The 22,124-nt window shown below is 43.1% G+C and overlaps 1 protein-coding gene across 4 annotated transcripts in view; it reads left to right on the top strand.

Annotated features, from left to right (window-relative positions):
* si:ch211-243g18.2 (uncharacterized protein LOC559906 homolog) overlaps positions 1-21,756 on the top strand; it is a 42,097-nt gene extending 20,341 nt beyond the window's left edge. For 2 of the 4 annotated variants that reach the window (XM_028809223.2, XM_051931770.1), the window contains 5 exons: positions 6,958-7,122; positions 7,714-7,839; positions 18,452-18,669; positions 19,480-19,520; positions 21,423-21,756. In XM_028809223.2, the coding sequence (XP_028665056.1) occupies positions 6,958-7,122; positions 7,714-7,839; positions 18,452-18,669; positions 19,480-19,520; positions 21,423-21,541 (669 nt within the window). In that variant the 3' untranslated portion in view covers positions 21,542-21,756. The remainder of the gene's footprint in view (positions 1-6,957; positions 7,123-7,713; positions 7,840-18,451; positions 18,670-19,479; positions 19,521-21,422) is intronic. The other 2 variants (XM_028809224.2, XM_028809225.2) reach the window with 2 other exon arrangements.
* Positions 21,757-22,124: the final 368 nt, after the last annotated feature.

Raw genomic sequence — 22,124 nt, 5'->3', positions numbered from 1 at the left:
GGAGATGGCATACAGTTTTCTGACCGTGTTTAATGTGCCTAATATGAGTCTATGTCCAACCTTAGAGAAATGAAACAAGATATAGAAGCTTTAAACAGAACTTTTCTTAGACAAGAACTTTTCTTTTCTTTAATATCATTTTTTTTTCTCTACTTTTGTGTAAATTGTTTCGCTTTGAAGTTTTACTAAAACTTTGAAAACAAAGATATTTTGTCCGTGGAATTATTTGAACTCATCTTGCTTGAATCATCCTTTGAAGTAAACCAAAAGTTGCAGAACTTTGGAAATTCTGGATAAACGCAGCTACAGTACATATGGTGTCACGATGTGTGGTGTCAAGGGAGGCTCTGCTTAAGCTTTATAAAGCTCTAGTGAGGCCTCACCCGGAGTGCCGTGTGCCCAGTTCTGGTCTCCATATTACAAAAAAGACATAGCAGCACTAGAGAAAGTCCTGAAGAAAGATGAACAGGCTGATTAAAGGACTTAGAGGTATGAGCTCTGAGGAAAGATTGAAGGAGCTGAAGGTTTCCAGTTTAAGAAAACAAAGATCAAGAGGGGACATGATGGAAGTGCTTAAAATTAGGAAAGGAAATAGTCCAGTGGATCCAATACATACATTTGGCCATAAGAACATGGGCACACAGTTGGAAATATGTTACAGGCTGGTTTTGGACAAATGTTAGAAAGTTTATCATCACGCAGAGAACCAAAGATATATGGAATAAATGACCAAGTAGTGTAGTGGAGAGCAGGACTTTAGGGACCCTCAAATCTTGACTTAATGTTATAACGGACAATCCTGGTGAATAGTGTGGACAATCTTGTTGGGCTGAATGGCCTGACCTCGTCACAATTGTTCTAGTGTTCTTATATTGCACATGCTAAGGGATACCCAGGTACCCTGCTGATCCTGCCACTCACACCCTGCCATTACAGTGAAGAGGCTGCAGGATGGTTTTTTTGGGGTGATGTCTGCATGTTCAGCCTCTTCTACATAATACCTCAATGTTCAGCTTGATGTCTATCACCTTGTTTTTCTAAGGTTAGTGCTGATCCATCGCAGATTGTAAAGGTGGAGAAATCAGGTCTGCCTTGGCCTCTGGTGGTGCCAACTGTGTGGAGTTTGCATGTTCTCTCTGGGCTCATATGGGTTTCTTTCCTTTATGCTAACCCTGGCTGTTGGGTTAACTGGTCATCTCAAATAAGCTCCTTGCGCATAAGTGGGCCATGTGATGGACTGGCATCTTGGGCAAAGCAGCCCGCAGCTAGCTCCTCACAACAGTAATAAGACGAAAGCAAATTTTGAAACTGGGTGTCTGAGTGAAATGAAGGGTGGATGTGTATAATGGATGTGAAGTACGGCACAATGGCTGCATGAAAAGATTAATGTATAAGATAAGGGGGTGAGTGTATAGTAAGAAGGATGGAAAAATCTTTCTCACAGGAGCTGGAGTCTCTTCTGTGAGGTTTGGGTGTAAGGCAGGAGAACAAGACCACCCCAGAGCACATTGACAAAAGCGCTCACATTCAGTAAGAGCAGAGCTGACAATTGGTGTATCCTACATGTCTTTAAAGTGGTGAACCTGGAGAAAAGCACACAAGGACAGGGAGAGAACATCCAAACTGAGCAACCAAGCTGAGTCCCCTGGACTCTTTAACCTCTGGACCACCACGCTGTCCTGGGTTTGCACTTCACAAACAGGACCTCAGGAGACAAAACCAAAGGTCCATAGGCCTTACCTTTTAATTCTGGTCTCACATATTAACATGTATAATATCGCATTAGTCATTATTTTCACATGACAGAAATTGTTAGTAGGTCCACCATTCATTGGGACTTTAGAGACCTCAGATCTCGATTTGATGTCACTTTAGACAATTTAGGTGAACAGGGTGGATGATTTGTTCTCATCACTAATTTTTCTAATGTTCCAATGTCCCTTGTGAAAGTGTGATGGGAGCACCAGGCACAAGCCAAGGACCAAACCTCAGATGGCTGCACAAGTCCATCTCAGGGCACAATCGCTTACAACGCAAGCCAATTTAGAGTGGACATCTTTGGGATGGCTGGAAACCCAGAGTACCGATTGAAAGACCCCTGTAGACATGGCAGAGAGCAATTAGATGCAGGATTCCCACCACGTGTCCTCAAACTTTTGTTCACCAAAGATAACCAAAAATAGGAATTTGTGAAAACAGATGTTCTGTGAGCTTCGTGCTGCAGTGTGTCTGAATGGCAGAATGCAAACATTTTCAACCATGACCCAAGCACTTCAAAGACACATCTCATCCATAATTGTTACATGGCCTCACCTCCAAATGAAATGTCATGCAAGTAAAAGCTTCTAGAAACCCAAGAAGCCCACCACATCTTTGAAAATCCTATGAAATGCCAGCCTTGCATTTTAAAAATCTGCTTGACTATCTACAGATGTACCTCAGATATTTTTATCGTAAAAAATCCTCACAATGCAATTGATGGTATATCCCAGCGACAGCACTGGGCACAAGGCAGGAACCAAACCTGGACAAGATGCCATGGACCTCACTCAAAAACAATTCAGAGTCGCTGATTAACTGAACATGCACTCCTTTGTGATATGAGAGGGGAGAACGTGCAAACTCCACACACACATGGAGCGCGTAGGATTTTAACCCATGTGGTACTCCAGAAATGCGACACATTGTACATGTCTGCACTTTTCTCTCCTTCCTCGCTGTACAGCACACTTTTCAAACAGGTAACACTCCATCTTGAACTCCACGCCACTGAATGACTCCAGGTGGTTTCTAGGTTTTGACCGCATGGCACTAATTAAGGCCGTGCTGTCCATCATAAAAGCAAGTGAGCGTTGAAAGCAGTTATGTAAATGCAATCTGTGGGTGATAACCGGTCAGCCTTCACATGACTAGTGGAGCCTTATCACCGCTCTTCTGATAGCAGAGGTGGGAATTTACAGATAACCTGCCCTTTATCTCTGCACTCCATGATCCTAAGCACATAGAGCCCAAATGTTGTCATGCAAACAGTTTAACGGAAACTGGAAACAGGCTTTCATTTGGCTCTTTTGCCTCTTTTATCTTTTATATTTTCTGTAGATTATTATTCATAAACTGGAAACTGTGTGGATGGTTTTGTCATGTGTACTCAGTACGACAAAATTCTTACCTGCATGTCTCCTCAGAACAGTTGACACAATTCAATATAAAAACTAATATCATAATTATGTTATGATGCATTGCATTATGTTTTTATCTGGGGTTACAAAACCTAGCAGAGATGAAAGAGTTACGCAAGGCAAGCAGACCACTTCACTAGTTATGGCTTGGCCGTAATCCGATCCCCTTTCAGTTTTCCTTTTTTGTCTTTGACATCTTTCTTGCGGAAGTTGTCAGGGAGTAAGCGAATTCCAGTACTTGACAGAAATTTGTTACAAAGTAATTAGCAGAGGCGGTGAGGGGTGACGGGGCAGACCTGGTCACAGCAGGGCTTTGTGGACGTAGATAAGCGGCTTCGGATCCTTTTACCCATCCTATAGTAAACAGAAAGGAAGCAAAAAAGCCTCTCGCCTGTTAAGCACAAGACAAACAAGGAAATAAAGCTGCAGGGCGAACAGATAAACAAAGCTCTATGGACAATGGGTGGGAGAATCGATTAGAAAGCCATCAATCCAGGCCTGTGTGTGCCCAGGTTTTGTGTTGGATACGCCGGCAGTGGACTGTTAGGTGGACTTTATTAACCAAGAATGACATTTGTTTGCAGGAGGAAGGTACAATCATAAGACATTGATTGTTTCACAGATACAAGAAATAATCCAGGAAATAAGAAATGAGTTTTTTAACAATGTGAGACCACATCCTGTGTACGCAAATACTGAATTCTACCAGAACACCAAAACTTTAGAGATCATCAGAACTCCTGGAGCCATAAGATTCAAATGTGACAGGGTGCACGCTTTGGACGAGAAAGTACAACGTTAAATAATTTGTGGCTAACCAACGGACTCCCTATATTCCTGAAGTAAAGGTGTCTACTTTTTGATGGACTCCAAGCAATTGTGTTGGGGGGATTATGTGGGGATATCATATCGTGTTATCTCACACTAGCTGTCTAAGATGGGTTGAAATCTTAGTAATCGATGCAAACCTCACCAGTAACGTTTGCAGTGCACCATCTGTTGGAAGATGCATTGGGGTTGGGGGTTAGCATAATCAATAGATGCGGGGTCTGGCAGGCATCAGTCTAAGGGTAGCTGTTCTGTTTGCTTTGCACAAATGATTTGCAAGATTATTAGCGCTGCCCTGCACCTCCAGTGTGTTGTGTGAACTGGCAGATCTGTGCATGAGGGTGCCCTGAGGTGGACTGGCTCCCCATCTGGAATCGGTTCCCACCGTACGCCTATTGCCACTAGGGTAGACTTTGGCTCCCCATGACCCTGAACTGGAGTGGTGGGATAGAGACTTGGTGGATGAAAGAAACTCACAAGCCACATTTGTGGAGAACTCAGAATTACATCTCCTAATCAACAGTATAAAGATTGCTGTTACTGTTGAATGGAGGTTCTTGCACATCAAAGTCTGCGGTATGTGCACAAAGGGGCGCAATTATTGCTATTGAAGGGCCGTGCACTCCATACATCAAGGGGGGCCTTCACAAGTCATCGAAGCCTAACGATATGTTCTTGCAGATAAAGCACATACACCACTGTGCTTACTGTTTCACCTTCCACCAGGCTGGCAAGAACTGCCTGGTCTACCAAGGTGGGTTGAAGTACCACCAACAATGAATGGAGGATCCTGACTTCTATCAGCTTACGAAGTTGGGGTGTTGTGATCGGCAAGTTTTATTAACCTTTTGTGATAAACCCTGGATGGAATTTTACAATGTGTGCATCTCTTTTAGTGATGAATTTAACATTAGTTTTTGACTTCAGAGTGAATTGAAGAAGTTAAATAGTTTACTGGTTGTTACATTTCAGTGGGGGTTCTTCCCTGGTTGAGCTATTTGATTATGTTAACGTCACTTTTGTTAATTATCTGCTGTCTTTTCTGTGTTATGTTCCATGTGTTTTGTGGGTGGTTCCCCCAAGAGGCGTGGCCACCTGTCAATCACCACCACAAACTGCCCGCCACACTATAAATCCAGAGGGTCTCCCTCAGTTTCTGGTGGTTAATTTTGAATGCGCTTAGCAATTATGAGATCTCGTGCTTTTTATAAATTCAACATTCTTGATGATTTTCTGGATTTTTTCTGCTTTGTGCTTTGTTTTTTAGACTTTGCTGTACTGGGACTTGTTTAGCTTGGATTGCCTTCTTGTTACAAGCAATTCCTGTTTACTTTTGTGCTCCATATGGCTTCATTGTTTTTGGGGAACCTTTTAATGAAGAATACATGTTTTATTTTGTAAAGATTCTACAAGGCTCTTTTGTGTCTGGCCGGGGTTTTTGATGGGCTTTCCCCCCTCTAATTTTCTTTGGAACTCCTAGATCAAAACACCTGGTGTGCCAAAATGCCATCTTTGTTTTTTATGGGTGCTGCCAGTTCAGGACTTTTGCATCAATCATGTAACATGATGGAAGCACCAGATTAAATGTTTCCATAGTATAAATCCTTGCATTCAGGGTTCCAGAAACCTGGTTTTGTTTTGTGACTTCCCAGTTTATGAACTCTTGCCCTCGTTTCAGATTAACATTCTAACTTTGACAAAACATTAGCTTGACTTACAGTTCTGACTTACTGTAGGCTTACTTCATGACTACATGTGTCTCACCGAGTCAGTCGATGGACAAAGAGAGAGCAGGTGGCGTTTCCTCTGACCACAGGGTGTGAATGTGCAAGTAGGGAGCGCACGAGGCAGATGAGAGAACGTTGGAGCCACATGAAAGGAACTGTGAAGATCTGACCCACTTTGGAGGGTGCAAAATTCCTTGCTTTCCACCCTAAAAACACCCTAAAACTCTCCAGTCAGGCTGGAGAAAAAAAAAACAAAATCTGCAAGGGTTCCAAGGCCAAAAGACCACCCAACCCTACTTGGCATTCTACCGAACATGAAATGTTCCTAAATCAGACCTCTTGGTTGCCATGCTTCAAGTAATAGATTTTGATTGAGTTGGTCTCATGGACAGCTGAGGCACTCGCCTTCATTCCATCTTCTCAGGGGGCTGCATGGTGTTGATCAGGTAGTGGTGTTGGAGATTGCCACCAGAGGAAAACTGGAAAGGAGGGCAGAGAATAGTAGACATTTGTACAGATAGCAGATCTCTGAAGAATCTGATAATTCTATACTCATATAGTCTATCAGGAAAATATAACTATGAAAAAGCCAAGTTAAAGTGATGAGTTTTAGCAGATGTTTACTTTCTTGCATACGGTGTATAGGGAAAGTATTGTAATCGTAAAATTTGAAGTTGAGATTTTGATGAATCTCAATGCTTTAGACCTTCCTGACTTTCTCGTATATGAAGTACAGGTAAAGCATTGGAATCCTTCAAAAATTCCATTTCAAGATTTTGATGAATCTTTATGTTTTAGACCTCCCTGAGTCTGAAAGTAACATTTTTTGGAATTATGTTTGTGTGTGTGTGTGTGTATAAACACGATAACTTGAGTACGCTTTCACTTAGTTAAACCAAATTTTGCATACAAGTATTAGGTACAAAACGTAGATTTCCATCATTGTTTGGGCTATTTCCGCGAACCGGATGTACAGTAGTACTTTACCTTTCCTTCATGCAGCTGCTTGGTCACTTTTGAGATCATAGCGTTGAAATTGTTCAAATTAAGGCAGCGTCCCACTTCTCACACATTTAAACTTCAACTTATCTTAACAACATTGAAAAAGTCCTGCCGTCCACCATCAAGCCCCTCAAAACAGTTTTGAAAATCAATGGCTGGATATGTGAAAGCAAAATGATGGGTGGTAAAAACTAATCCAAATGTTGTAATCTGCCTTGTAGGAAATGAGTGCCCTCAAGCCTAATCTGCCTAAGGATCTGGTGACTGTTGAGGTGGATCATCCCGAGGGTCCCGATCTCAATGCCGTCTTAAATGAGTTACGAGAGCAGTATGAAGCCATAGTGAAGAAGAACAAGGATGACGCTGAATCCTGGTACCAGTCCAAGGTAAATGCAAAGAGTAATGGGAAAAGACGAAGGGGAGGTTTGTAGAAATACAAATCCTGTGGGAGAAGAGACTGAGATAGAAAGCTTCATTGCATGCTTAAAACCTGCGCCATAAAGGCGACTTGCATGTGGCACTGCTAACGAAGGTAAAGATGTTACCAATAATTTAATGAAGTAGAACGGCTTGATGTGCTGGTTTGCAATTTTTCTATAAATTTGCTGATGTGATTGGCAAGGCTAAAAATGTTAATTAGGCTGAAGCAAACATTATTCAGTCACTAAGCAATGATAGTTGAGTAAAAGTTTTCATCTTTTAAGGTAAACAGCATTCATAGCTGTTTATCTGATGAGCAAGCAGAGAATGTACTTAAAGCAATTATCCAGAAGAGTCCATTGCAGTGTCAATGGCTAGCATAAGTCGTGATCCTCCATGCTAGTTATCCATCCATCAGTCAATGCCAGTATGTGTTACTCAGAACATTCGAGCAAACCTCAGTTTCTGTGAAATCAGTCGAGAGTATAATTGTAGAAAACATAGCAGAGGATGTCCAGCGGCCACTAACATTTTGTGCCTGCCTGCCTGCCCCACAGACACAAGTCATTCAAAAGGAAGTGGACCAGAACACAGAAGCTGTTCAGAATGCCAAGAATGAGTTGAGTGACAAGCGACGCACCCTGCAGTCTCTGGAACTGGAGCTTGAGACTCTGCGTAAGCAGGTAAGCTTCTTGGGCGGCTCCCGTGGTCGGGACCAATAAGTGCAGCTTTATTCGATTCTTGATATCCGTCATGGCATTACCATGTAGAGTGTCAAGGCAATCTGTCTCGTTCAGGCAGGTTTACAATGACGTTGCCTAGCAATGTGATGAAGACACAGAGAAGATCTGTCTCTTATCTAATGTTCGAGTGAACATGTGCTCTCAGATGGACGATAAACCCAAGTTGTTGAGTTGCAAGCTCCACATGAACGCTAAACAAACTCGGAATTATAAGACAATTTGGACAAAGCAAAGCTACCCGAATTGTGTGAGATGTGATGAGCTTGGAGCCCCAGGAGGTGTTGATGGACGTCACCCCTCATTGTCTATAGTGGGTAGTTGGTGTTATTAAGCTTCAATGACCTGATGGGAGGTAGGGTGTCCCCCTCATTGTCTGGAGCACCCGCACCTTCAATAGTACAAATGGTGCCCCTTTTTTAGTATACCCCAAACTTTGGTGTGTGGAGCTTGCGCCCTTTCTCTTTCATAAACGGTGCCCAGCAGGTAATGACGTCCACTCACTATCATCAGAGTTCAGTGACTGGGTTGGGTTTCCAAATCAGGTTTACTTTCATTAACAGCTCTCACTCTCATTATCATCATAATTTGACGACCGGGTGAGGGGTGGGCATCCCCACCCAGTGTCCAGAGTGTGCGCACCTTCAGAAACACAAATGGTGCCCCTTTGCCTACTGTGGCCACAAGGTAGTGCCAGGGAGCCCCAACGCCATGAGACAGTATAACACCAGATGTTATCTCTCTATTATAAAGAACAATCTTTGGGAGGTAGACTAGGGAGACGAGACGTGATCTTCTCGGAAGACAATTTGAAGTCCCGCGAGAGACACATTAACTTGCTCCCAGCTCTTAAAACAACGACAAGCGACAAGAAAAACATGCAGCGCGCCAGCAGCAGAAACCCAGCAGATGATCTGACCGCTTCTCCTTGTGTGCGTTCAGCCACCCTAACCCCCCCAAAACCCTCTCTCACCCTTCACAACGCGAGTGGCAGAGACACGAAGTGGCAAAAGGAGAGCTGCTGTACAGGCTTTAAAATGATCAACGGGCAGCACAACAGCACCAACAGCAGCAGAAAGACAGCAGATGATCTGACTGCTTCTTCTTAGCATACATTTAGCCACCCGAACCCCCCCCCCAAACCCCCCTCTCCCCCTTCACAACGCGAACGGCAGAGACACAAAGTGGCAAAACGAGAGCTGCTGTACAGGCTTTGGAATGATCGGGCAACGAGACAAGCAGAACATGCATCTCGTCAGCAGCAGAAAGACAGCAGATGATCCGACGGCATCTCCTTAGCGTGTGTTCAGCCGCACCCGCTTCAAAACGTGAAGAAAGACATGTAACCACGCCAGGGGCTGGAAATAAAGGACAAGTATTGTTTTTACAAAAGTTTTAAAGTAAAAATAGTGAAAATAATGCATATGTAACAATTCCCATGAAACTAACAATCTCTTTAAATTGTAAATCCGGTAAACCAACCCCGGGGGTGGGCAAGCAAAGCAAGCAGGGGGCAGAGCCCCCTAGTATGAATAAAATAAAAGGTATTTATTCACAGAAGCACCTTTTAAACACAATCCTCTCTCCAGTAATAAGCCACAATTATACCAAATAAATGAATTCTTCTTCCTCTTCACCTCCTGTAGAGTGTTGCCCACTACCTCCTGACTCGATTCCTTCTAAACCAGTACCAGAAACTGCTTCTGGTCTCCTGTCCATAGCATTTCCGGGTTGTACGGAAATCAGGGCAGCCCTCCCCCGGCAACTCCCTCTGGTGGTCCCCAAAGACCCCAACAGGGCTGCACTTCCAATTGCAGGTGTCCTGATCGGGTTTAGCCATGATCTGCTCCCGGAGAGCCAGTTCACCTGTCTGCCTGCCAGGCGTGAGTCCTTCCTTTATCCTGGTCACGATGTTTGTCCTTCCACTCTGGCACTTACAGAACATACAGAGGACATTATGTTCATACAGCTATGACTTGGAGTGGGACGTCCCCCGAGTGTCCAGAGCGTGTGCTCCTTAACCTTCATAAATGACACCCCTAAGATGATGACACCCAAAGCGGCCGCCTATGTCACCTAATGGATTGACCAGCTCTGATGTGATGTAACCCTGACCTGACACCTTAGTCAATTACTTAAAATAAGACATTATAACCTGATCAGTCCGAAATAACATTTTTGGTTGAATTGCTTTTGGAGTGAAGGGAAACTTGTTTGATATATTTATTTTGTTCTTTATTTCAACACAAAATATCGTTTATCTTTAACTGCAGTTTTAAGGTGCTATATAAATAAAATAATATTATTATTTTGGAAGACCAAGTAGCAAATCATCATCAATATTGCATTTCTCCAAACAGCCCAACCAGAAACCCATGTGAACACACTGAACTGGACAGGTGAAACGTCACAGCTTGGAGCTCCGAATAGTCCGAGAGCTCGTGAACACAGCATTAGTCACTCTTTTATCGTTTCTCACGACTCTTTGTGTAAAGAATTACTTTCTGATTTTTTGCTTTGAATGCGGTCACGCTTACTCTTCATCTTGAGAGATTTTGTCCCTTTCATGTGGAGAGTGGAATGTTTTACGTCAGGGATCTCAAACTCCAGTCCTGGAGGGCCGCAGTGGCTGTAGGTTTTCATTCTAACCCCTTTTCTTAATTAGTGACCTGTTTTTGCTGCTAAGTATCTTCTTTTGAGTTCATTTTAATTAAATATCTGACCTTAAGCCATAAATCTCGGATTTGGCCTGGCTGCAGGACATTTTCCTGCCTGCCTGTCTGTCGAGTCTGCTACTACAGGGCGTGGTTCCTCCTCTTGGATGGGAAGATCTGGCAACTGGCAGGTGATTTAATTTGTCTGTGAGGCCCGTGTGTGCAGGATGGCAGATCAAAGTTGATCAAAGATTGAAAGCTCCTTACCTACTTAGTGCCAGCTTAGTCCCACTGGTCCTGCCTAACTACAATCTGTTGGTTCTTCATAGTGTTGGGGTCAGGGCCTCAGCACCATCACATAACTATCGCGCCCCACACAGGAATAAACGAACTTCAGCTAAAGTCTTGTGTTTGGAAACTGGGACAGTGCAGCTAGAACAAGTGAGATTAGCAGCACCTCCTGAGCTCACCTGAAATGTGAGAGCAATCCACCTGGTAGTGGGAGAGCTTGAGTGCCAAGTATTAGGCTTTCAAAGTCGCAATGTGAGAAGAACATCCATGGCATTTGGTGTACTACCACATGCAAGCAACCGCCACCCAGTAGGCAAGCCCTGACAGTAGGAACGTCTCGCTTGGGGCAGCTTCTCTATGATCTGATCCTAACAATTTGGGCCTTTATTACATCACTTGAATGGCTGACTTCATGTAACTACTGTATAGTTATGAGCAAAATCACGAAAATGACAGTACAAGTCATTTCACAGGTAAATCTGCAAACCACAGAAGGCGAAACTCTCTAAAGAGTTTTTGGGAGTTTTAAAAGGTTTTTTTGGAAGTGGATAATGAGGACTAGTGCTTCCTAAAGCCTCGTTCACACCTCCATGTTTAACGTTGTTCCTTCCCCCCGTTGTGTAATGCTTGTAATACGTAACACCTCAGTAAAATCAATTCTATTTATGCCACTCGTACACATCACCATGCAGTATGTTTTTGAAAAATCATGATGTGCTATGGATTGTTTCGCACCAAAACACCCCATCATGCACATTACTGCGTTTTCTTCACTATGTCACTTTCTCACTAGCCCAGTTGACACAAGAGATCTTTATTAAAATACTAAATGACAGAAAGACACATGCAGAATTATTGCATGAAAGGGACTAAACATGTTTCTTATTGCTTTCATGAACTTGCAGAGTCCCAAAAGCACTTCCAAAAATGTCCAAAACCCTGGCTAGATACAAAAAAGGGCTACGTGGAATCTCTATAAGATAAAAACAGGTTTATTTCCTGAGATGGATTCCAATTTCGGGGTCAAAACACAGAGCAGAACCTCAAAAAAATCCAGAATTTTACAAAAAGCACAAGGCACAGTGAGAGCCACACAAAGTCACCAAGTCCAAAGCCCACTCACATTGAACCACCAGGAGCTGCGGAAGACCCTCCAGATTTATAGGATGGAGATAGCAGTCCCTGGTTTGATAATGTCAGGTGGTCCCTGGTGGCCATGGAACATAGCATAGACAAAGAAAATACAGCAAATAATTAACAAAAGTAACATTAACATAAATAAAAGACACAACAAAGAGTAAAACGGACATTAAAGAAGACTTTAAACCCCAGGCATGGGATGAGCCCTGGCTGAGTCGTGTCCATGGCACAAGTTTTCCATATTTTTTTGTGAAAGGGCAGCACTACATTTCATTTCAAATTTAATTTTATGTAAATCATTTAGCTTCTCACTCCTCACTCCTTAACAGCGTTAAGAGGCCCGAGCTGAGCAGGTGCCATCCCAGAATGCAATGCAGCCAGTAAGTGCAGACTCCACCATACAAGCTGGAGAGCTAAAAAGAAGACATGAGGGTTTCCTCGAATATCTGAGGAGCTAAAACACTGGGGAGCATTTCTGACATTGGTGGGGATGTGTTGTGTCCACTTTAGGACATCCGTCTCCTACCAAGCCATTCGCTCTCTCCACAATATCTTATTTAGTGGAGATGACCTCCTGCTTCCTTAAATCTGGTTTTGCTGACATTACAAGTGAGATTGTTAACCTGTCACCCCCATGTGAGAATACATAAAGGAAAATGTTCAATTACAGTCCCAAATAGAAACAACTTCCTAGGAACCTAATTCAGGTCTTCGTTCCAATGTGGGATTTTTTAGCTCATCACCTCTTGCGTATTATCACCATTTCTGGATACACAGCAAGAAAAGACCCATGTTATCAGATCATCAGTGTCTAAGAATTCCTCTCAGTTCTTTGGCCAGGATGGCATGGTTACCACATTTTTGTGTTGCTGCACAGGCCGTGTGGCCTTCACTTGTTACAAATGTTTCTTGCTTTATGGTCTTTGTATCAGTCATGGTGAATGGCTGACAGCCCGGCTCTGTTGTGTTCTTATCTCTTAAGGGGCTGAATGGGCAGTAAAGTGCAATACAACCACTTGAAGATAACCTTCTGAAATGACAGGAAACCTCCTAAAGTGCACAATTACTGCAGCTGGAACAGTTCACTAAATTGTTGGGTAAATAAAAAAAAAAAAACGGGGTAATTTATTCTAACAGTCAGCAAATACTGGAGTAACTCAGAGGAGTTTTAGGAGTTCATTTTAAACAAGTCATAAACGCTATTGTCAAAATTCAATGGACTGATAATACAACTAATAATAAGTCTGCAATACAAATTTAAGCAAACTAGTTTCACATTCCCAATAAAGAGAACAAAAATGTAAATATCAACAATGACAAGGCCCTTGATGTGTTTGTGTGATGGCAAACAGGACGGCAGTTAGCTTTAGCCTCAGGCCTGCATTGTCTTTGCTATTCGCGGATTTGTGAGCCGTCCAGCAGTTTAAAGTTTTTCTTTCCAGTTCATTAATTTCATCTGCTGGTCACCGTGGCGTGACTCACTAGGTTGTTGTCATAAAAGGCACTATAAAATAACTGTGTTACTGTATCCAGCCTTAACATCACTGTATGATACTATGGGTGTCGGCTAGACCTTCTCATGGCCCTGAATTAAAGTAAGCAGGTTTGAAAATGGATGAATGAGTTGATATCATTTGTCATTTAAAATTTTGCACTAATACACCATAGTCCGAAATATTATGTTAATCAAACAGATTAAGGCCAACAGGCCTGAGGTCATAAATACTGTGACTTTGTCATAAAGGGCCATCGACCCTACAGGTTTATAATCTCAAAGAATGCTGTCGGCTTGGAGGTGCTGTTTTCTTCTTTCTTATTGTTAGTGGGCCATATCTCAATACTTTTATAAAAGAAATTTTATATTTATATGATTCTGTTATGTTTATATATAGTTTAACAGCTATATATATGCAAATATTGTAAGATTTACTACTTTACTGTGATCACACTGTGCTTCATTTGTGTAGGAGCTTTGAGATGGCGCTCAGTCATTACAACAATAAACTGAACTGAAATGAACAGACACAGCACATCAAATGGGAGGCGCTCCGTCATCTCGCCTTTCATTGAAAATATAAGAAGAACATTTGAAACAATTAGCTTCATTTACATATTATATATGCAAAATATATACATATATTATATACATGTATATTTATATATACAGTATATATACAGTACAAATACACACACATATATATATATAGTGGCAAAGGCGCTATATAGGCATTGACCTGACACAGACTGACAGCAGAGGCACATATAAAAATAAACAAAAAGATTTTTAATTTCTCTTCAGCCGTGGGGCACATCTTCCCTGTGTCCCACAGGCCCAACACAGTCTCCAAACACCACCAAAGAAATCACCAAAAACACCCAACAATCACACCTCTTCCTTCATTCCTCCCAGGCAGCTTTGTCCTCCTCCTCCTCCCGACTCTGGCGCCTGGAGTGGTGGCTGTCGGCTCCTTTTATAGCCCACCTGGAAGTGCTGCAGGTGCTCGCTGACCTCCGGGTGTGGCTGCGTTCCCGCCCACGTGCAGCTCTCCCTGGCAGTGGCCATGGAGCCCAACAGGAATGAGCACCGGTGTTCCAAACTATTGGCCCAGATGAGGGGCTGCCACCAAGTGTTCATCCCATGATTGCTCTCCCGGATCCAGTGTCAAAGGGGTGTCCCGACCGGGCATGGGTCCCAGCCTTCTGCCACAATATATATATATATATATATATATATATATACAGTATATATATATATATATATATATATATATGGTTGAAACAGTTTACTGTCAAATAAATGCAAAGAGTAACGACACGTGTTTCGCCCTCATTCTGGGCTCATCAGGTGTACACACTCCACTGCACTCCCTCTCGGGAATCGAACCTCTGATGTCAGCGTCAGAGGTGATGCCCCTAATGTTGCGCCACGGCATGTGGTTTGTTTATTTGACAGCATGTAGATCGGGGTAATTACATTCACGGCATTCGTAGTCTGTGTCACAATCTGACGCTGACGTCCGAGGTTCGATTCCCGAGAGGGAGTGCAGTGGAGTGTGTACACCTGATGAGCCCAGAATGAGGGCGAAACACGTGTCGTGTACTCTTTCCATTTATTTGACAGTAAACTATTTCAACCATTCTATGATCTGCTCCTCACAAACTGAGGGCACCGTGGCGGATATTAGCAGATTGCTGGCCAACCACAAGCGTTACCTGTTAGGTAACCACCCATACAATCAGATTGTGACACAGACTACGAATGCCGTGTATATATATATATATATATATATATATATATATATATATATATATATATATATATATATATATATATATATTATATACACAGTATCCTCTTTAATAAAATCCCTGTGTGTGTCCAAGTGTCCGTGCGTGTGTGTGTCTTCTGGTGAAGTGCGCATGCGCAGGGCACGGTGTGATGCGCGATATTACTGTTAGAGAAAGTTAGAGGCGTTTTACAGAAATACAACCCAGTATTACTGCGAGAGGAAATTAAAGGTACACAATACAGTGACTCATATTACAGCACATACAAGCCAGTATTACTGTCAGAGGAGATTAAAGGCATATTACCGACGCGCACGCCTGTATTACCGCCAGAGAAAATTAAAGGTATATTATGGACGTACAAGCCAGCGGACGTACAAGACAGTATTACTGTCACAGAAAATTAAAGACACACAATACACGGCGGCAGCACACGAAGAACGGTCAGCTCAGCAAGTAAACATCAATAAAAGAAAGGCTGAAAGAAAGAAAAATACGACCAACAAAAAGAATGAGGTCAAGGTCCCTTGCCATTTAATATACTGTTCCTACTAATGTTTATGCACTACTGTTCTAGCGCCCATTATTGTAACGGGCTTAATGATTAGTATATATATATTGTCATAAGAACAACACAGAGTCCTCAAAAAAAAGTTTGGTGTAGCCACCTATGCATTGTTCCTTGGCTGCAAAATTGGTTTGATGTTCACAGATATGAGTCCAAAATAGAACTGAACTATGTAGTTAACATGGCAACTTTATAGGAAGTGACGTCATCGTTGGTGCCGGAGCTGGAAGTGGTGTCACCAGTGCCGTCGGGCCCGGTGGTGACATCATCATTGGGCCCGGAACCGGAAGTGACGTCATCAGTCTGTCATGGAATTACTATCATTCAGGCCCTTTAGCTGTCTCCCAATCGCACGTGTGTGACAATATATGTGTGTGTATAGGGTTTATCTCGACATTCTGGCTAAATTGCCTAGTTATTACGGCCCCCTAATCATCCCCTGTCTGTAATTGGCTATCTCTCTCTCACCCCTTCACCACCTAGCAGCCAATGTGCAGTGAGCTTGCTGGCCCACCATGCAGGTGGGTCTCACAACATCCAGGTGTGGGCTACACTTTTGTGGTGTTTGAAATGGTTCCCCTCTGTCTAGGTAAGGTGCTTTGAGTAGTGATAAAAGTGCTATAAATGTAATATTTTATTTTATATATATATAAATATATTTATGTTGTAACAATACAAGAGAAAGGTTTGGGCATTCTCCCCGTATCTTATAAATACTGCTGTGAAGCAAACTGCAATGATGCCAAATTGTCTCAAAGGACTAAGTCCGTAACTGAGCAGCTGAGTCTGGAAAGTTGGAAGTTTTTATAGCTGGGAGGAAGGTAGAGGCCGGTCTTTAGAGCTGTAGCAGGAAGTGACGTCAGGATCTGTCTTGTGACCGGAAGTACGATTTGTGGAGGAACTGGAGGACAGAATAGACAGGTTTTGTGGATCTGTAGGGAGAGGAGAAAAGTCATCAGTTCACTCTGCCAATTACCCCTATCCAGCCCAGTGTGTTTGATTAAGCTCCTTGACTGCCTCCTATGTGCACGTGTGTGACTATATGTTTATGTATATAGTGACCACTAGGGGGTGTATCCAAGCCTTAAACCCCAAACACCAGGCGCCACAGTCCCAGGTTCAAATTCAAATTAATTCATACCTTGATAGGCGTATTGTAATCAGTCCCGCACAACACAATACAATATGAAATTATCCTTCTCATCTCCTTCTACCTCACCCAGGCAAGTCTTGTTCTCCTCCTCCCAGCCTCCAACTCCCTGGGTGAGGCACTCTGACTCCTTTTATGTCAGACCCCTTTGCCGCACAGTTACACCTGGAAGCACATCTGGATTAGGCCAAGCAGTCATAAACTAGAGGAGACCTCCTTTGGCTGCACCCTCTGGTAGTCCTCAAGGCACCCAACTGGGATGTCCTCCAATGAACCTCTGTGGCAGCCCAAGCTGGGGGTATGCCATGGGAGCACTGCCAGCTTGTCCAGTCCACAGAGCAGTCTCCTATTGTCCTTCCATTACCCCTGTCTCACACCTGAGGTAGGGAGCAGCACTTCTCCTGGCAGGGATGCCCATCCATGTCGCTACTCCATACAGCCTGGTGTCCTTCGGGCCGTGTAAGGTACGACATTCCAATTTGGCAGGAATGTCAGACCACCCGTGTTTGTGTATTATAGGCATATTTTTCACATACACAACATCTGCTGAAGTGAGTGCTGATGGTTCTGAGGGATGAAGAATGGTGACTGTGCAGGACGGATGAGGTCTTCACTAGTACTCCATGCCCTTTTAATTCAGTGACTGTTATTTATGTCCTGCACAGCAGAAGGCAGCTGTTTGCCAGCGATGTTCTCAGACAATCCGTGACCCTATGCAATGTTATGAGGACTGAGCTGAGCAGGTGCCATCCCAGAATGCAATGCAGCCAGTGAGTGCAGACTTCCCTGTGCATCATACAAGCTGGAAAACAAACTAGAAGACATGAGATGCTGGGGTCTACCAGTCAGGGTGTCCAACATCCAGTTGCAGGGGCTGGCACTGAGTTCCAAGTCTAGCATTTTGCTGATCACCAATGATGTTTCCACTGCTGTTGCTGTCTGAGTGATGACTGCACATTCAGTCTGCATGCCCTTCTCTTCTTGGTTCCCTCACACATCTCAAAGACATGCAGGTGGGCTTAACAGAAATTTCTAAATTGGCTTGATGATTGTGCATCTTGAATTAGACTGGAATCCCACCCATATTTGGTCTCTTCCTGGCACCCGGTGTTTTGTATGACCCCAGAACTGGCTTAAGATGATCTGAGAATGGCATGGTGTGCTATGCTTTGTGCTTCATACCCACTTGCTTTGCCAGGCACCTTGTGATGGTGTCCATTGTTTAAGGTGTTGTACACAATCAGCAATGGCTGCCTGATTTGAGACAGCTCGTGTCTTTCATTTCTTGCATTTGCTTTTAAAAGCTGTATCTTTAAATTTGACATTTTTTATGAGCTTTGCCTCTTTATCCTCATACACCTTGGCCTTTACCACCAGCTTTGTCTCAATAACCCACCATTTAAAGTGAACCCTTCAATCGTAGGTAAGCAAGTAATGAAGATTTGTATAAATATCTCCCCCCAGATCAATATGCTGGATAACACCTTGGGAGAGACCAACCAGCGGTATGGCGAAATCCTGGACAAGCTGCAGAACACACTGAAACAGCTGGAAATGGAGCTGGGCACCCTCCGCAATGACATGCAGAACAACAAGCTGGACTACGAGAAGCTGCTGCAGATTAAGCAGAACCTGGAGGCTGAGATTGCTACCTATAGGCGCCTGCTGGAAGGAGAAGAGATGTAAGCAAGCAGTTTTTACTCACTAAATAGAGGAAATAAGCGGAATTGTGGAATAGGATGGCAAATGACAAAGTTAGGTGGTGGTTAGCACTGCTGCCTCACAGACCCAACATTTTGAAGTGAAATTCCCACCTGCTCACTGTCTGTGAGGAGCTTGCATGTTCTCTCTGTGTGCATGGGGGCTTTTCTCTGGGGTCTTTAAAATTTGTTTGCTCTAACAGAGTGTGAACTATGAAGGGCCGGCATCCATTCAATAGATAGATAGATAGATAGATAGATAGATAGATAGATAGATAGATAGATAGATAGATAGATAGATAGATAGATAGATAGATAGATAGATAGATAGATAGATAGATAGATAGATAGATAGATAGATAGATAGATCTTTATTTGTCCCTGTTCAATACTTCTTGTAATAAAAATATCTAAGTGTCTTACCTGGGAATAATTTTATACAATTACCAGCCAAAGTACCAGTGGTGCCCAGATATTTGTGCTCCCCCATCTAAGCTGGGTTGAAATCTAAACAATTAACATAGACCTCAGCATTAACATTTACACTGCACCATCAATTGCAATGTGTTTAGTAATACATGTAGTAATAAAATGCACTGCATTTGTCAATCTAACAGATGGCGCATCACAAACATTTGTAGTAATAAATTCTCCCTGCCAGTCTTCTGACGTGTTGTTCCTAAAGGTTACATGCTCTCGAGTTGGCCTTGTTCCCATTTAGCCTCAACTCCTTGTGATGTCCATGCTGTTTATTCTGTGTCTAATAAGATGTTCATTTTATTTTCATAACAGAGAAAAGACTACCCTACCTGGTCCTACTCAGCAAAGTAAACGTAAGTACAAATTCAATTGAAATGTGGTTGATGATGTCTCACATCAGCTCCGAATTCTGATCACTGCACGTCAGTCAGTCATCTTACCTGTTTGAGGTGTTCCATCCTTGCACCTTCACAATTTCCAGATGTCACCCTGCCGTACTTTGCCACTTTGCTCTCAGATTTGTAGTTAAGGACCCGCCATCACAATCTAACTTGACACCTGGGCCAACAGGGTACACCACGCACTTCATCTGCTCACGCTGTGATGTTCTAACGTATTTCACCTAGGCTGGAGAATATTGGAAATGTTAGAGGAGCAATCATGGCGTCTATCCAGAGTTTTAAATGTATGGGGTTGATTTTCCTCTTGGTTTCTTTTCTTCTGATGTTATTTTGATACTATTTCCTTTGATACTGTTGCTTTTGTTTATTTTATCCTTTATAACACTTATTGACTTATGCTTTGTATCTTGAGGGGCTCTTTATTTGTGGAATATTTTTTGATGATGATATAGGATGACTTTAACACTTGTTGTATATAGTTGAGGTGCGATTCTAATATCGATAATTGGGTTTATGTTTTTAAAATATAGATATTAATAATTGTACTGATATTTTTCCTTTAACTGACCAGCTTAATCTAACTTTAACAGTTAGTTTTATTGTTAATTTAAATATACAATATAGGTTTGATAATAGTATTACTCTTCTCTCTTACTGTGATGACCCTGATGTAATGCCCTACTCTCTTCAGACTCTTCTTCTCTTTCCACTTCGCATGACCGTAGTCTTCACTTCACCATCCATCATTTTGATGAGTCTCATGCATTGCTCAGGTTCTCCTGTCCCAGTGTCTTCTCTTGACACTCCACATGCCATTGACTGATCTTTCTTTCCTTCTCTGTGTTTCTCCATTAGGGTACACAATACAAAGACTACACCAGTGGTTTCTCTTCCTGGTTTGAAACTAAGTGATGTTTCCAATATCCGCCATTTCTCTTACTCTCTTTACAACCATCAATCAGACTATCAACAGGTCTCATAAGCACAGAGATTCTGGTCAGCAGGTCTGAGCCCACTGAGCTCCAATGATCAGGTGCCAAGTGGCCTACTGCAGTGGCCTACTGCATTAGTATTTGATACTCCTGGGATGGTTGGCCTAGAAGTGTAGAGCTTATAACTTTGGGTCCTGGGTTTGAATACCATGCCTGGTCATTGTCTGTTGTGATATGGACGCTGTATAGTGCCCAACCCGGCACAGACTCACACAGAGGCACGTGTAAAATCCAACCAAGACTATATTTTTTTCTTTAGCTGGAGGGCACGTCTTCTGGCCCTGAGTGGTGGTTGCCGATCCTTTTTATAGCCCACCCGGAAGTGCTCCACGTGCTTCATCACCTGTTCCTGATTGCACTTCTGGGTAGGGCTGTAGAGTTGTCCAGGCTGGCTCCGGGATCCATGCTGCACCCCCTGGCGGCCACCCCAGATCCCCATAGAGTTGTGGAGAACTCCATCTCCCATGGAACCCTGCGGGAAACTGAGGCACCATCATCTGCTAGGGAGGCTGCCACCAAGCGTCCCAGGGGAGGTACTGAGAAGCCCATGGCTGCTCCCCCGGAACATAAGTAGAAGGGGTGACCTGGCTGGGCATGTGTAGAGTTTTCATGTTCTCCTTCTATCTCTGTGGTTTCGCTCACAGACTTTGATGGTGGATTGATGACTCTAAATCTGCTGTAGTGTCTGTGCCCTGTCCCTTCTGTACCCTATGCTGCCAACATACACCCCCCATGACACTATTGGATTAAACATGTTTGAGATGGAGCGTGTGTGTGAGTGGAGGCAGAACACTCTCTGAACACTCAGTCACTTGGCTACAGCCCTACCAGCAGTAACAACATCTTCTCTTTCCTTTTGAAGCAGGGGAGCCAGATGTCATAACCAGGAAGATTGTAAAAGTCGTCACACAGACGATGGTCAATGGCAAAATTGTGAATGAAACCAGTGAAGTGGAAGAGGTTGAAGAGAAAAAGAAATGATTCTGCTCAATGAATTCTGCTGGAGTCAACCTGAAATCCTTTGGGTGTCTGACGGCTCATGGCGCCATGTCCTCCATGATAAAACAGAAACACTGTCTGTCTTTCATTGCCATATGTGTTACAATTCTTACCTTTTTTCAGATAATTAAAGATAAAATGCATGATAATTGTGATCCTCTTCATTTATTCCTATATGAAAAGAGAGATGAAGCCCAGCCACCTTTTAGGGTCTGGTGTCTTCCTCCATCCTTCTATTTATTTTCTAACACACAGGATAACAGAAAGGCAGTGCTGATCCCATTAGCTGTTGGCACAAGGTGGGAAGCACCCATAGAGGGTACTCCAGTCCATCATGGAAGCCAATTTAGAGTCACCAACCAAACCAACCACCCATTATTGAGATTGGGAAGAAAACTGGAGAACTTGGAGAAAATCACACTCAGACACAAGAACACTGCTGAGTTGAACCCCAACCAGTTTGCTTGCATCAGACTGAAAATCAAAGAAAAATGGAGCATGTTGATGCAAGGGGTCAAATGGCAGGGGGTGGGATTCTTCTTTGAGAATTCAGAGAGCGAATGGC

Source organism: Erpetoichthys calabaricus, chromosome 9, assembly GCF_900747795.2.
Source record: "Erpetoichthys calabaricus chromosome 9, fErpCal1.3, whole genome shotgun sequence".
Taxonomy (NCBI): domain Eukaryota; kingdom Metazoa; phylum Chordata; class Cladistia; order Polypteriformes; family Polypteridae; genus Erpetoichthys; species Erpetoichthys calabaricus.
This window is presented reverse-complemented; position numbering and strand designations above follow the sequence as displayed.